The sequence below is a fragment of the Schistocerca gregaria genome, chromosome X (genome assembly GCF_023897955.1).
Source record: "Schistocerca gregaria isolate iqSchGreg1 chromosome X, iqSchGreg1.2, whole genome shotgun sequence".
Classification (NCBI taxonomy): domain Eukaryota; kingdom Metazoa; phylum Arthropoda; class Insecta; order Orthoptera; family Acrididae; genus Schistocerca; species Schistocerca gregaria.
Window position 1 is genome coordinate 769,743,865 of NC_064931.1, and position 16,998 is coordinate 769,760,862.

The 16,998-nt window shown below is 39.6% G+C and overlaps 1 protein-coding gene across 1 annotated transcript in view; it reads right to left on the reverse strand.

Moving 5' to 3' along the window:
* Positions 1 to 1,078: 1,078 nt before the first annotated feature.
* Positions 1,079 to 16,998, reverse strand: part of LOC126297710 (glycylpeptide N-tetradecanoyltransferase 2-like) — a 96,057-nt gene continuing 80,137 nt past the window's right edge. Inside the window, exons 11-12 of the mRNA XM_049988842.1 lie at positions 13,553 to 13,690; positions 1,079 to 6,005 (exon numbers count right to left, since the gene is read on the reverse strand). Coding sequence (XP_049844799.1) covers positions 5,985 to 6,005; positions 13,553 to 13,690 — 159 coding nt within the window. The 3' untranslated portion in view covers positions 1,079 to 5,984. The remainder of the gene's footprint in view (positions 6,006 to 13,552; positions 13,691 to 16,998) is intronic.

Consider the following 16,998-nt stretch of genomic DNA (forward strand, 5'->3'; position numbering starts at 1 on the left):
AAATTTCATTTTTTTGGATATGCTGAGAAGATAATATGTAATCTTTCTCACCTGTTATTCCTGTCAGTTGTTTATCTCTATTCTGGTAGTCTGAATCTATGGATTTTGCTAGTAATTATAACAACGTTGCTCATCCACAAACCCAATCAACCACATAATCAGACAGCGATTGGCATTCATCCGTTCGGTTTTACTCCGCTCAGCTCATATAGCGCCATCCCCTTTTGTGTGCAGAAAATTTATTTCTGGATGAGACAAGGATTCCCCTGACAGACATCACGTACACTACACATGCATTCAAAAATCAACTTATGATTCAGTCAGAAATCTACATAAAATGTGTTCAAAAAGCAACAGGGATGCATTTCAAATCACAAGCTTCCCCCCCCCCCTCCCCCCTTCAAGAACAGGAATTTGGCGTACCCTTTTCCCGGTAGCATGTAGCTGCTTGCTGCAACTGCTTGCACAGCCAACAGCCACATTCCTGTGGCCAGGAGTGGGAGAATCTACTACTCAAACGTGACTTAACTGTGCATGCACATGAGCCCTCTCGTAACTGCTAAAATGAATCTAATGTAAACAGTTGTGACTTCACACTCATTGGAGGCAATTTGTTTTTCTGAAGCACTGCATAGTCTTTCTAAAGCCTTTGACACATTTTGCTGTTGGCAGACACTTGCATGAGCACTGTGTGTCGTTGCTGTATATGGCGCATTTCCTTTGCAATTTAAGTTATTTTTGTTTTTTCTCTCATTACATTTTATTGTTGAAGGATTATTCTGCAGTAGCGGGATACAGTAATATCCTTTGTTAGAGTATCGGTTCTTACCAGTGAAAATTATGAAAATTTAACAGAAAACTGAAACAATGAAAAATTCCTGGAATTCTAAAAAAATTCCCGGGTTTTTCCCGGATCTCCTGGGTTTTATACAATTATTATACAAATGAACACATTACCATGGTTCAGTTTTTAACTTCCAAGGTGAAACAACAGGTTCCATAAGTCAAGTGATGGACAATTTCTTTGGAATGTTTTAAAATCAACAGAAAAACCCAATTTTGATTAAGATGACAACTCTCTCAGTTCACTTTTTTTATTCCAATGTACCTTACATTCAATTATTTAGTGTCTTTAGTAAATATACAGATCATACTGCTGTCCTCTATGCACACAATATGTACAAAAGCTGCATACAGAGTCCCGAACGAGGTATCACATTTAAAAAAACAACAACAACAACAACAAAAATTATGGCTGCACATTTTCATAGAAAAATTCAACTAACTTTATAGCAGAACTAGTATAGGTCACTTTGCTTATAATTTTGTATGACAAACAATATATGGATATTGAATGATAACCGAGAGCAGATAATTTTGCACTGGATTCCACAGAGAAACCCTTCTAAGGCACGTATCTACCACAATGGCAAAAAGAGCACAGAAAATTTATAAATTCTCTGCATGCTGACTGATATGTTTCACACACAAAATTCATTAAATCTGCAAATGAAATGCTTAATATTTCCACATTATGATTTTACAATAGACACAAATGAAGACACAAAAATTTACTTATTTGTTAACAGATACAATTGTGACTGGGTAACAGAAACACATTCATTGATTAATTACAAGTTTTTGCATTCAAAGTCTCCTACTTCAACACTAAAAAAGGAAAAATGGGAAGGAAAACATGGAAATATTGCAAAGGGACCAGGTTCTTCAATAAGAAACCCATAAGTTACTCTGCACAACATCACAAGTAATGAAAAAACTCTGGTGAACATAAAGTAATGTAGTAAAGTGTAAGAGACTATCTGCTGACACAGAGTAGCAGTCAAGAGATGCCAAAAGTCAGAAACACACATATTATGTGATTAATTCTGAAGAAGAGAGAGGGACAAAGGGAACATCAAAGTTCAGTGCCCCCATTGAAACAGAGGTGATGAGACACTGAGCACTAGCTTACTTTGACAAGAATAAAGTAGGAAATGTTTCCAGCCCTCCAAGCACTTGTCTTTAAGTATTTAATGGAATCACGGAAATCATATTTATTCATCTATCACAAAATTATCTCACAATGATTGGATGGAGATTTGCAATACCACTTCTCTCCAATGTGTGTTCCTGTAGCTGACTAACATGCCATTTTGCTCCGTTCCCATGGCCAAAACTAAAGATTAAGGATCACTTATTTGAACACCACATATTTCATAACCTGTCACAAAAGTTGAATGCACAACTATACACAGGAACATTGCACGTTTTCAGTATCTGGATAGAGCTTTTACTACGAGTAAATTATGCCCACATACCAAGTAACTTTTCAACTGGATAATACAAATGTTATTAATCATTTCATTCTACACGTGGATTATTATGCAAGTGTAGCAATAAAAAATATATTGCATACATCCAAAAGGTGTGAAAAGTTGATTGTATGTACAAAGCTGCATACAGAGTCCCAAACGAGGTATCACATTTGAGAAAACACAACAAAAATCATGGTTGCACATTTTCGTAGAAAAATTCGATAAACTTTATAGCTGAACTAGTACTGTATAGGTCACTTCGTTTATAATTTTGCATGATGAACACTGTATGGGTACTGAATAGTAACCAAGAGCAGGTAATTTTGCATTTGATTTCAGACAGAAACCCTCCTAAGGCACATCTCTACCACAATGGCAAAAAGAGCACACATAATTTATAAATTCTCTGCATGCTGTCTTATGTTTCACATACAAAATTCATTAAATTTGCAAATGAAGTGCTTAATATTGCCACATTATGATTTCACAGATAAAAACAAATGATGACACAAAAATTTACTTATTTGTAAACAGAGAAGATTGTGACTGGGTCAACAGAAATATGCTCATTAATGAAATACAAAGTTTGCATCCAACATTTCCTATTTCAACATTAAAACAGGAAAAACGGGAAGGGAAATATGGAAAGGTTGCAGAGGTAGCAGGTTCAGTAAGAAATCCATATGTTGTACAATATCACAAATTTGAAAATAAGCGGGTAAAGATAAAATATAGCATTGTGTAAATGAGACTATCTGCTGATACAAACAACAGTCATAAGATGTCATATGCAATGCATGGCACAGAAGTCAGAAACACATCTATTATGTGATTGAGTAATTGCGAGAAAGAGATGGAAGGAACATCAAAGTTCAGTGCCCCTTTGAAATTAAGGTAATAAGTCACTTGGCACTATCATCCTAGCACTAGCTCAGAACAGAAAAGGAAATTTTTCCATAATTTATGCAAATGAACCACACAAGCATTTGCGTTAAGTACTCAATGGAATCACAGAAACCCTACTTATTCACCTATACTGAGATTATCACTCAATGACTGGATGATTGGATGCAGATATGCACCCCGAGTTATCCCCAGTGTGTGTTCCTGTAGTAGACCAATGTGCCATCTTGCTCAGTTTCCATGAACAAAACTAGAGATTAGGAATCAATTATTTTAACACCACACTTCTCATAAAAATCACGAAAGCTGAATACACAACTATATACAGTAAAATTGTGTGTTTTTATTACTTGGATAGCACTTTTACTACGAGCAAATTATGCCCACATGGGAAGTTACTTTGCGACTGAACAATACAAGCATTGTTCGTTATTTCACTCTACATACCAGTTAATATGTACGTGTGGCAATAAAAACTGTCATGTACATCCAAAAAGTGTGAAAAAGTTGCTTATTAATAATGTTCACACAGCTGATATGTTGGTAGTTCAAAACTTTTAATAGGTATTTAAAAATTTTACTACATCATGGAAACTGTCATCAACTAAAGTCAGAAATTTCTACTAACAAAGCATCAGCAGAAAGTCATACATAGAAATGAACTTGCTCAGTAATTAATGAGTAAAACTGGCCATATCCCCATGGTACAGGAGACATTTGAGACCATAAATGAATATTAACAATGGTTACTGTTCGGGAAGTATAAGGTTTTTTGTAATATTTGGTTAACGTTTCATTTAGGAGTGCAACTGCTTACAAGTAAAAGATTGTGAATTCTAGAAGGCAAAGAATGTAACTCAAATTTTTTTTAAAAATCTTTGATTACTCTTCATTATTACTGAAATTTAAGGAATTTGTATTAAGTTCAGTTGCCTGAGGACTACACATAAGTGTAAAGTGCTAAACAATTGTTGGTAAGTTTTGTTCTACCTACATAGCAACTCTGGGTAGAATATATGTTGATGTATTTGAGGAAGGCGTATGACCTTCCCATGAAAAACTTTCAACAAATTCTGCGCACACATGAAAGTTCGTATGAGAAAGAATTTCTTGCATACTATGTATAAAAATGGCGAGAAGCAGGTACATTATGTCTAAAGGAAATGGGGTAGCCAATGCTCACAAAAGGCAAGCACAATTCGAACAGACCAAAAAGTTATTGACCACAGAATGTTGAGGAACCACTCCAGTAATATACAACTTCTACCTCAAGCACAATTTTAATGTCATGTGTGAATCCATAAATATTACAGTGAATGTGGTAATAATAATGTAGCAACAACATGGGAAGTTTTCTTCATACTGCACAAACTGAGATGTTTGATACTAATTTTTTATGTTGAAATAATTTGTTTTTCAAATCACTTTTCCATGTACTCTTACACTCATTATGAAACACACACCATCAAGATAAAACACACAACTCTAACTGGCCACTGTTCTATGAACAGTATATAAACTTTTAATTGATGTAAACGCATGCGCCCGCGCATGCTCTCACACACCCGCGCATACATGGGCAATTTATTCAAAACTAACTTCTTAGAGTTCCTGTTAGCTCTGCCACCATATTCTCTTTTTATGGTCAAAATTCTATCATCTTTATTTTTATGACACTTTGATTTTGATAGTCATTCAGATTTCATAATTAATGTTTATAATGAAATGTTAAGCCCTAGTTATAACAGTCAAAAATTTCTTGGAGATTTACAAACATTTATGCTTAATGTTTGATAATGCACAATTGACAAAACCTGAAACTCTTCACGTACAATTTAGCACCGTACAAATGGTCAACTGTTAAAAGCTTAAAGTTCACTTAAAGAATGGTGATAAGTAAATAAGCTAATATTACTGAAGCAATTCAGAAACAATTTTCTGTATGAGAATGATAACGTTACAAGAAGTGATTGAGAAATCTGGAAAAGTGTAGCTAGATGAGCAAACTCAATTCACACATGAAACATTTAAGATATTTTACATAGTAACAAATAACAAGTAAATTATTTAACTATCTACCACACCCATTTCAAGAATAATTTTGAAGTGTCAATAGCAAACAGGTCACGCATTCCAAATTATCATATTTTGTATTGTATACCACATTAGAACCTGTGAATACAAAGCTTAGAATTCTTTACCCATTACTACTAATGCAGTCAACAACTGGCTGGATTAATAATTACATTTCTGGAACTATACAATTCTCTCCGCGACACTAAATCATTTCCACTCTATTGGTTTACAGCTTTCAAAAAATGAAAATCATCAGATAAACATGCTAAGCTCTGCAATATACTGAAGTGCCACAGCTTAATAACAGTCTTAATAGCTAATATAGGACTTTTGTGGACTGCCATTTACTTTTTTTGTTCACAAATATGCACTAACGGCAGTGCATCAGAAGATTCATCACAGCTTACGCTATTTCACTCAGCTTATGCATAAAGCAATCACAATATAATGAAAGAATGAGTGATTTAATGAATATTGACCTTTGTACTCTATGCATGAAGAAACATAAATTAAAAATTATATGCCTGTATTGTCCTTTAAGTTATATCAGCAAATGACTCGAAAGACCAGAAAAATAGATATTTATCACCATTATAAAATTTCTTATGCCATAAGATAGACTTTTCAGACTCCTGGTAGCATGACTGCAGTCTGATCTGTCTCTGCCAAGCTGCTGATTGCACTTGTTAACTACTGTAACACTAAACCAATCTGCAAAAGACAAAAGGAAGAACACGTTACACAGCAGTGCACACTACATCACATGTAAGATACATCTGGTAGTAATCCCACACAACATATACTGAATTATATTAACTATGTAAACTAACATGAAGGACAAGAACAATAAAATTTTCTATTGAAATTATGAAGGAGGAAAGAATGAATAATAATATTAAAGAACACAATTTGTGAAGCAATGCAAATAAGACAGGACCCCAAGATATCAATTTAGGCACTTGTGACTAAGTACGAGATATTTATTGGGAGAAACAGGAAAGACGTAATATGTTGATCGATGAACAGGAATGCACACTGAGCCCACATTCATGAAACTTACTTTCTCTTCTCTGTGTGAGGTTTCATTCCTTGTCAGCTAAAAACATGTACGTGGAAAACGGGCTAAAAAAACCATACGGAAACGGAGGTTCAAAACTAAAAATTAAATAGCTTTCACCATATTGCTTTGGCGAATAAAAAGCAAAACACGGTCGACAGCCCACGAGTCATTTGCTAAAACAGCCAATAAATCAGATGGCAAACCGCAGCGGGAAAGTAAATGGTTAAGAAATAGGCATTCCATCTGGAAGTGGTGGACAGTTATTACTTGGGTGCAATGTGTAGAAAGTGTTGGGGGTAGCGCCACTTAGCAAATGAGGATGGTTAAAAAGGCAGTGACCAATACATATCCCAGTTAAAATGACCTACTCCTGGCGGGAAGGGCCAGAGGAGGTCATCCCAGCCACTGGGAGAGGCTTCATAAGCCAGAGCTTATTCCCGTGAAGGGACTCGCAGGCTGAGGTATGAGGACTGCAGCCTTGGCAGCTGTCTCGTTTCCTGGCAGACTGACATGACCAGGAACCCACAGAAACATCACACTGGCTCCCCCAAGACTGAGCAAGTGACAGTTTTCTTGGACCTACTACACTAAGGGATGGGTGGAGCACGGTACACAGACTTTGAAGGGTGCTGGGTGAGTCTGAGCAGAGGGCATACTGAATGTACTCCATGGCCCAATATGAGGTGAGGAGCTTGGCTGTAAATACTAAGCAGTGTGCCGGAAGCTAATATCGGAAGACACGGGTGCCAATGACGAAGGTATACCCCACCCCACAGTCAGTCCGAGAGCCAACAGTGTATACAAAAATACACTATTGGCCATTAAAATTGCTACTCCAAGAAGAAATGCAGATGATAAACGGATATTCATTGGACGAATATATTATACTAGAACTTACATGTGATTACATTTTCACGCAATTTGGGTGATAGATCCTGAAAAATCAGTTCCCAGAACAACCACCTCTGGCCGTAATAACGGCCTTGATACGCCTGGGCATTGAGTCAAACAGAGCTTGGATGGCGTGTACAGGCACAGCTGCCAATGCAGCTTCAACACGATACCACAGTTCATCAAGAGTAGTGACTGGCGTATTGCGACGAGCCAGTTGCTTGGCCACCATTGACCAGACGTTTCCAGTTGGTGAGAGATCTGGAGAATGTGCTGGGCAGGGCAGCAGTCTCACATTTTCTGTATCCAAAAAGGCCCGTACAGGACCTGCAACATGCGGTCGTGCATTATTCTGCTGAAATGTAGGGTTATGCAGGGATCGAATGGAGGGTAGAGCCATGGGTCGTAACATATCTGAAATGTAACGTCCACTGTTCACAGTGCCGTCAATGCGAACAAGAGGTGACCGAGACGTGTGACCAATGGCACCCCAGTAGGGTGACGACGAATACACACTTCCAACGTGCGTTCACCGTGATGTCACCAAACACAGATGCGACCATCATGATGCTGTTAACAGAACCTGGATTCATCCGAAAAAATGTTTTGCCATTCGTGCACCCAGGTTCGTCGTTGAGTACACCATCTCAGGCGCTCCTGTATGTGATGCAGAGTCAAGGGTAACTGCAGCCACAGTCTCCGAGCTTATAGTCCATGCTCCTGCAAACGTCGTCTAAGTGTTAATGCAGATGGTTGTTGTCTTTGAAACGTCCCCATCTGATGACTCAGAGATGTGGCTGCACGATCTGTTACAGCCATGCGGACAAGATGCCTGTCATCTCGACTGCTAGTGATACGAGGCCGTTGGGATCCAGCAAGGCATTCCATATTACCCTCCAAAACCATATTCTGCTATCAGTCATTGGATCTCTACCAGCACGAGCAGCAGTGCCGCGATACGAAAACTGCAATCCGATAGGCTACAATCCGACCTTTATCGAAGTCGGCAACATCATGATACGCATTTCTTCTCCTCACCCGAGGCATCGCAACAACGTTTCACCAGGCAATGCTGGTCAACTGCTGTTTGCGTATGAGAAATCAGTTGGAAACTTTCATCATGTCAGCACGTTGTATGTATCACCACCGGTGCCAACCTTGTGTGAATGCTCTGAAAAGCTAATCATTTGCGTATCACAGCATCTTCTTCCTGTCTGTTAAATTTCGTGTCTGTAGCACGTCATCGTGGTGTAGCAATTTTAATGGCCAATAGTGTACTATCACGGAGTTCCATGTAAAGGTCATGAAACTGAAGGTGATACACTAAGGCTGGAGTAGTGTCCTTAGGAAGCGAATGAAGGCTAACGTTAACATGGGTCGCTTCACGAAGCAAAGGTGGTGAAGGGTTCACACCCACCGGGAAAGTTTCAGGTGGTGTAAAGTTAAGGCACCGTAGAAAGTACTGAAAGCCGACTCCAAGAGGTAACAGAGAAGAGGGACGCGCCCCCTACTGAGGATCAAAGGAATCATCAAAGGAGGAGGCATAGGATGGGTGGCCATGCATGGCAGACAAACGGCATGCATACCAACTGAGAAGAAAATCATGGAGGTAGTAGCTTTGGCATACAGACTCTCAAATGAGTTAGTGTAAAAGGCACCAGAGACCAAACAGATGCCACAATGGTTGATAGTGTTGTGACGGCATAAGAGGGACGGACGGACGTTCAGATGCATAAACAAAGTACCCGTAGTCTATTTCGAATGGACAAGGAACCAGTGCAAACTGAGGAGGGTGGTTTGATCTGCACCCAGGAAGTACCACTGATGACATGTAGGACATTGATGACATGTAGAAGACTGAGGGATCGCGTACAGCGGGCTGCCAGGTAAGACGCATGGGAGGACCAAGAGCATTTCCTATAAAGCTTGAGCCCCAGGAATTTCATAGTTTCAACGAACGGAAGGGCAACAGGCCCAAAATGTGAAGATGGTGCGAGAAACCACTTGCGTGACCAGAAATTAATACAGAGGGTTTTGTTAGTGGAAAAGCGAAAGTCATTGTCAATGCTTCAGGAGTAAAGATGATCAAAGACATCGCTGAAGACACTGCTCAGTGAGACAGGTCCACAGAGAATTGCAACAGATGACAAAATTGTCAACAAAAAGGGAGCTGGAGAGGCCCAGCAGGAGACAGGCCATTACAGGGTTAGTGGCGATAGCAAAGAGGATGACGCTCAGGATGGAACCCTGAGGCACACCGTTTTCCTGGATAAGGGTGTCCGACAAGGCAGAACCCACACACACCTTGAAAACTTGATCTTTTAAAAATGCCTGAAAGAAACATGGCAGGCGGCCACAGGAGCATCACGTGTAAAGAGTACGGAGGATACCCATTCTCCAGCAGGTGTGTTAGGCCTTCTCCAAATCGACAAACACGACCACAGTCTGGGATTTCTGCAGATACCATTCATGACATGGGTGGACAAAGTGATGAGATAGTCAACTTCATAACGCCATGCTCGAAATCCACACTGTTCATTCATCAGTAAATGGTGGGACTCTATCCACCATACCAGCCGGGCATGAGTCATATGTTGCATCACCTTGCAAATGCAGCTGGCAAGAGAGATAGGGCGGTAGCTAGAAGGAATGTTTTTGTCCTTACCGGGCTTAGGTGTGAAGGCGATGGTGGCTTCACGTCAGCGTCCAGGAAATGTGCCCCCTGCCCAGAGTTGTTGTACATGTTAAGCAGAAAGTGGTTGCCTGCAGGAGAAAGGTGACGCAACACCTCAAAACGGTTGGTGGTGTGCACCGGTGAAATGGAGGACGACCAGGCTAAGGTACCACGTGATGACACCACCGAAGAGGATCTACGAGTTGGCGAAGGAGAAGATTGTTTGCCTTTGGTAGATTTTTTTCGAGCCTTTCCGGTTAGAGGAAGACTCGGGTGTTGTTTGGCTAGAGGGACGGAGAAAGTCTACATGGGAGTACTCCTCCTGTCCTTTCCAGCCTACTGGTTGTGAAGCTGGTGGCTTCGTCCCTTGAGGTGAGATTTTGAGGGTTTGTTGCACAGTAGGACGGGGGATGGCAATGCTACCTTGACACTGGGTGGTTTCACAACCTCAGACCTGAATTTCAGGCCGCATGTCTGCATTGTCATGTCCTTCATGGAGCAAGGGTAACAAGTACAGAACTATAGGTGCCACACTGGAAAACACAGGGTTTGCGACTAGCCAGTAACTTGTGAGTGACTGGGTAAGGCACTTTTTCCTTCACCCAGATCTCTTGGACAGCCCGCTCATCAAGATACATGGGACAATCCCGGTTGGAGGCAACATGGGAACCATTGCAGTTGATACAGCGGGGAGGAGGAGACGGACTATCGCCCACATGCACAACCCAACCACAGGTTACATATTTGGCTGGGTGTTTACAAGATGTTCTAGTGCGATTGAAACAGTAAAACTGTTAGTAGTACATCGGGTTCGGAATGTACGGACTGTGAATTTCATAGCCTGCTTTGATCCTCGACGGCAGCACCACTGTATCAAAGGTGAGGAGGAATCTACGTTTTTCATGACAAAAAAGTAGCCGTGAAGAAGTGAGGCAGCAAGCAGTAGTTGTGCTTGAAAATCAGAAGTAGTCTCCAAAAGCAAAGTGCAATTCCCAAACATGAGCAGGATTTCACAGGGCCAGCAACTGCATCAACACCTTTCTGAATAACAAATGGACTGACCATGGGAAGCGCTGACCATCTTCAGTATGCGAGACCATGAGGAACCATGGTGCAACAGGAAGGGTCTTTGAATCATTAGCCCCATTACGTTTACATTTTGTAGACATTGATTGGGAATATGATTGACTCATTGCAAGAAAATCCCCACAACTGCCAGCATCTCTGATGGCGTGCTCCTTCAAACTGAGGGCTCCCTTCACAAGGGGGTGCACCCGTCTTAGGTGATTGTTCACAACTCAGGTCACACTTCCTGAACACCTGACAGGGACCAATTGGCAATTTGGAAAAGTTGCAGCTCAGGCAATCACCCCTCACTCGGCCTGGCCTGTACCAGGGGATACGTGCGAACCCTACCTGTTGACCTGGGGCTGGGAATTACACTTTACGCATTACCCCGTCATCTGTTACACGCCAGATGTGTGGTCTGGCCTTCAGGAGTGCACAGGGAAAAAGAGGAACCTCAAACGCCGAAATGGAGGAATGAGAGGAGAAAGGAAAAAAAGAAAGGAAAAGGGAGCAAAAAACAAAGGTGAGACTGTTGTTACATCAGTGACAGAAAATGCAGAACATTCCCAGTAACATCCCACACAGGTTCCCCAAGGGAGGGAAAAAAGAAGAGCAAGAGGACAGACATGCAACATGGAAGGTAAAAAATGCTGCAAAGGCTGGGGGCTTGTGGTAGCCAAGCATGAACCCGCCAAAGAGTGGCGAGCCCGCTGGTCAGGTCTACCAAGGGGTAGGGTTCCTTTAAACATGAATCTGAAGACCTTGGAATGACTGTGCCAGTGGAGTGAAGACGTGCAATGCACATGCACAGCTGTTATATCAGTATCTTCACCATTAACAGTGTATAACAGCACTTTATTGTTCTACTCTGGAAAAGGTAACCTATATAGCGTTCAGTCTTCTTTCTCTGCAGAGATACTTTCTGGGCTGTTTGCAAAGCATTCACAGTTGTGCTGAATAAGAACATATTTTCCTGCACACTGCTGGGATACTTACTGGGTTGATTATTCATCAGCTGGTATGTGATGTGTGAGTAAATGCCTCAGATAAAAGAATAGCAGTGAACGAAGTTTGAATCTTAGTCCAACATCAATATGTCAACCTGTCACGAAAGTGGTGCAGGGAAATGGTCGGTTATTGCATAGACAGATCTTTCTCACAAAAAATCAGTATCATCCAGAATTTGATGGTCTATGAAACTTCAGCAATACCACCTTTAACAAAGATTTGATCAACTTCACTGACAGCCATGTCAATTTCAGCCATCATCTTGGTAAGTGTTGCATGGGATTCTCAATGTAGAGAAATTAATATTGGGCAGGTGAGAACTGTCCTTCCAGCACACCCATCCAGCCAGCATCCTTTCTTCTGCAGGTGTTATCCCTCCACTGATGACTGAAGACTTATTCCATACTTTCCTGTTTCACACAGTGCTGTACCACTGGATACCTCAGCATCCCACAAGGTTTCTTGATCTCATGAAAGCCTTGTCTTTAGGGTCTCCAGTAAATCTTATGACTCCATTTAATATGTCTGAAGGCAAACGATACACAGCACAATGTTTCCAAAGCATTTATACCCAATTAAAAAATTAAATGAAGGAAATTCCACAAAAATGTGAATATTCACATAGTAGACGGAAGAAAGGGCCATAAATGGCAGAACAGAGAAGGTCAGTCTTTGCGTAAAAACTTCATACTGTGAGTGGCTGAAAATAATGAGCTGGCCTGGACAAGTGTATACAAAAATAAGTGAGGAAATCGTCACATGAAAGGAGGAATAATATCAAACCACAACTGAGGTGTCATGACTGTATCTATAGCCACATGATATTTGCCCAATTTTTACATATTTCTCTACTGGTCAGTGGCAGTTCTGTACAGTAAGTGGTGGTCTGTTCTTACAGAAGTTTTTAGCCTTGTCCCTGGTATTTTCCACAATAATAGTTAACTTTAAAGACAATCTGCAACTAAACACTTTTAATAAGTTAAATATAAGAATAAGTTACTCTTAAAATGAATACCTGTTCTTTTAACAGTTCTTAGAAGAGAAATGAGAGTTTGCTTGTAAAGTTTAGTTACATTAAAAATAAGCTCACAGCTTATATAAAGAATAAACACAAAAATATTTTCTCATTGTGTATATATAGTAATGATTTACTAGAAAAAAGTTGGAATTATTTTGAGCAGAGGGTTTAAGTGGGAAAATGTACTTGATTGTATTTATTCAAAAGTCTACAACAAATTATTATAAGTAAAATGCTTCTGCTCTTTCTCAAGAATAAAAGTAGTTCTTAAAAACACCAAATTGTGTATGCATAAGAAAGATTTCTGTGTTGTTAACATACTTAATGAAACAATCCCTGCGTCAAATTCTACTGGAAATTAAAATGCATCCTGAAACTTAATTCCTTCATATCAAATGCCTTTTTAAACTGATTTTTTTAAAAATCTTGCATGATTTCTTCAATGAATACTGTATATCCAATTTCCTAAATTATGTGAACATAACAAAATAATTACTTAACCAAACCATGCCTATTAACCACATATTTTGAAATTATACCTTGTTTGGTTCCATTGGCGGACAGCGCCAATTGTACAAATAATATTGTAGGTTTCCATCCCCAATTCCAAACTTCAGAGCTTCCAGGAATTCCTTGTTTTCCATTAAATTTAGGGCATTGAAGACATCAAAACCTCCCTGAGGAAAAAATAAATAAATAAATAAAAATCCAATTTTGTTAATAGACTTCCAATAAATTAGCAAACTGTAATATTTAATGTGCCTCATAGTTATAATGGGACACAGTTGTTCACTTGGGTTTACACATTCCAAAATGTCTAAGGAATCTGCTAGTTCTTAGGCACAATTATACGACCATAGCACAAAAAAATAGTGTAGACAGTAGCTGCACAATCTGTCAAACACAATAGTGCCATGAATAATTGCTCAATATATTTTACACCATAATACAGAACCTCACCACCCATGAAATCTTCACTGCTCAAACAAATATTTGTATCTGTGAGGCATTCATCTAAATCTACACTCCAAGTCACCTTATGGTGTGGCAAAACTTATTTCAAGAACCAGCATAATTTTTCTCTTTCATACATTGTAATTTTAAGTGGTTGCAGGCTCAAGTTGACAGGAAAAGGTGAGAAAAGGTATGTAGCATCTAAGAGAACAACTAATCTCCTTTAGTTCTTTCCACATTCAGATCATCCTTTTCTCAGAGGCTATCTATTAACAAAGGGGGCATCAATTAATTTAAAATGTGTTACTTGCAAACACATGAAAAGAGGTACACCCTGTACTAGAGGTCTGACTTCATACGTGCAATGAATCCATTTACATTCCACCACCCAATGGGAGCTATCTTATCCATGTGGTCTTTTACTTTTCTTGCCTGTATCTTCTGACCAGGGTGGGGATGTTGTGACATAAAAGATTTGTTGAATGGGCTTACTGGATCCCTTGGACAAATTTCAATGCCCCTAATGCTCAGTACTTCCACCTGCATCAGGTTAGTCCCGTAATCCGCTGAATTACAGACCCACATTACTGACATCACTTTGCAGTAGAATTTTTGAACACACACTGTGTTCAAACATTACAAATTATCTTGAAGAAAACAATCTATTGACAAACAGTCAGCAAATGTTCAGATAACACCTTTCTTGTTAAACATAAATAGTTATTAATTCATATGATGTAATAAGTTCTATCAACATGGGATGGTCTCAAAGTGACTCCATATTTCTAGATCTCCAGAAGGCTTTGACACTGCTCCTCAAAAGAAACTTCTAATCAAATTGCATCCCTATGAAGTATCTCAGTTGTGTCACTGGATTCACAATTTTCTATCAAACAATAATTCATAGTAGTAGATGGAAAGCCATCATGTAAAACATAACTGATATCTGGCGTATCTCAATGAAGCCATTCCTAATCTATATAAACGATTTACGGGACAACCTGAGGAGTGCTCTCAGACGGCCAGCAACTGATGCTGTCATTTACTGTCTCTTCAAGTCGTCACTAGAGGAAACCAATTAAATAATAATTTAGGCATGACATGTACAGTGCAAAAAGTGGCAACTGACTCTAAATAATGAGAAGCGTGAAGTGAGCCATGCGATTACAAAAAGAATCCACAAAATTTTGGATACACGATGAATCACACACATCTAAAGGCTGTAAATTGAACTAAAATTTAAGAATTTCCTTTACCTTAAATTGCAGCTAAACATAAAATAAAGGAAAGGCTACCACTATTTCATAGCAGATTGATGCCTGGAGCACAGAAACACATACCAGGAAACAGCATTCACACTAACTTTAAGAGAACTACCTCCTTCCCTAGCAACAGTATGCGCGCGCATGCGGACGGACACACACACACACACACACACACACACACACACACACACACACACACACACACACAAGATGCAAATGGTTTAGTGACTGCCTACACTGCAATTGTCCATCGTTTTCTGGAGTATTGCTATGTGGTATGGAATCCACATCAAACAGGGTTGGTGTAGACCATTTATGGAGCTCAAATAAGAGCAGCTCGTTTTGTATTACTATGAAATACTGGAGAGTGTGTTATGGATAGAATACGGAGTTGGGCTGGTAACTATTAAAACAAAGATGTTCCTTGTTGCGGTAGGATCCTTTCCACAAAATTTCAATTATCAACTTTTTCCTCTGAATACAAAAACGTATTGCTCGTGAAAGTATTTTGTTGGTGTCCACCTACATAGGCTGAAATGTTCATTGTAAGAAAGTAATGAGACCTCACACAGGAAGATTTGTGTGTCCACTTTTCCTGCATGCTGTTCGAGAGTGCAATAGTACAGAAATAGCTTTAAGGTGGTCCAGTGAACCCTCTTCCTGGCAAGTAATTGTGAATTGCAGAGTAGTCACATAGAAACGCACACCTTGGCTAACTGAAGGACTAAAACAGCTCAGGAATCTCAGAGACACTGCATATCAAGCATACAAACAAAATTTTACTATCCTAGTTCTGCGAAGTTCTTCAGTCAGTTGCCCCATAGCTAAATATACATGATATGACAACTACTGAATTACCACAATCAGAAATTCATTTAGTTGTGATTTTTATGGAATTATTGCAACTATTTCACTTGAGTTACCTGTTTCTTTTCCCTTACAGAGTGACATCTGATTGAATTTTGAGAAATAATTTCAGTCTGTGAACACAATAGAAGCCAATAATGCTACTTCCACATTCAATGCAGCCAATATGTTTAATTTATGAAATAAACATTGTTATACGTACTTATATACTGATGGAATCACAGTTCACACATTAAAATTGCTTTTTCCTCAAGTTTCCTAAAACTACTTTCCCTGGTTTTCCCCCCTGACCCTTTAACTGTTTTCCCTGAGCACTGGAAGCAGGGATTAGTTAAGCCACTACCTAAGAGAGACGCAGCCAAAGCACCCTCTGAATACCAACCTATTTGCATTCTTCCTGCACTGCCCATGGCCTTGGACAGCTAGCAAACCACCTAACCACAAACAACATAATGGACAAATACCAATTAGGTTTCCATAAACAATGCAGCACAATCTCTGCCTTAAGGGGGGACGTTGATGAAATTGACCAAAAATGTCAATTTTCGATTTATTTTTTATTTGTTCGTGTAACTAGTGGACAATAAGTTCCCAAAAGTTTCAATGTTGAAATCGCATCCTAAGTGCCTGAAAATTAATTAAAAGTGTGACGCAGCCACCCTGCCATGCCCACATTTTGAAGAAGCACTTCAATACCAGCTCAGTGAATAATGATTCTGTGTACGACTTTCAACCAAATGTGTGTGGGATACATCTAGAAGGCCGTGATACATACTCTTCGGTTTTATAAATCATCTTTGGCCGATCCTGCACTTCTCAAAAAGTGTGTTCAAGGCAAAATCCAAATGAGAGTCTAAATTCGCTCATGTGGAAATGATTCCCTAAAACAAATTTGCATC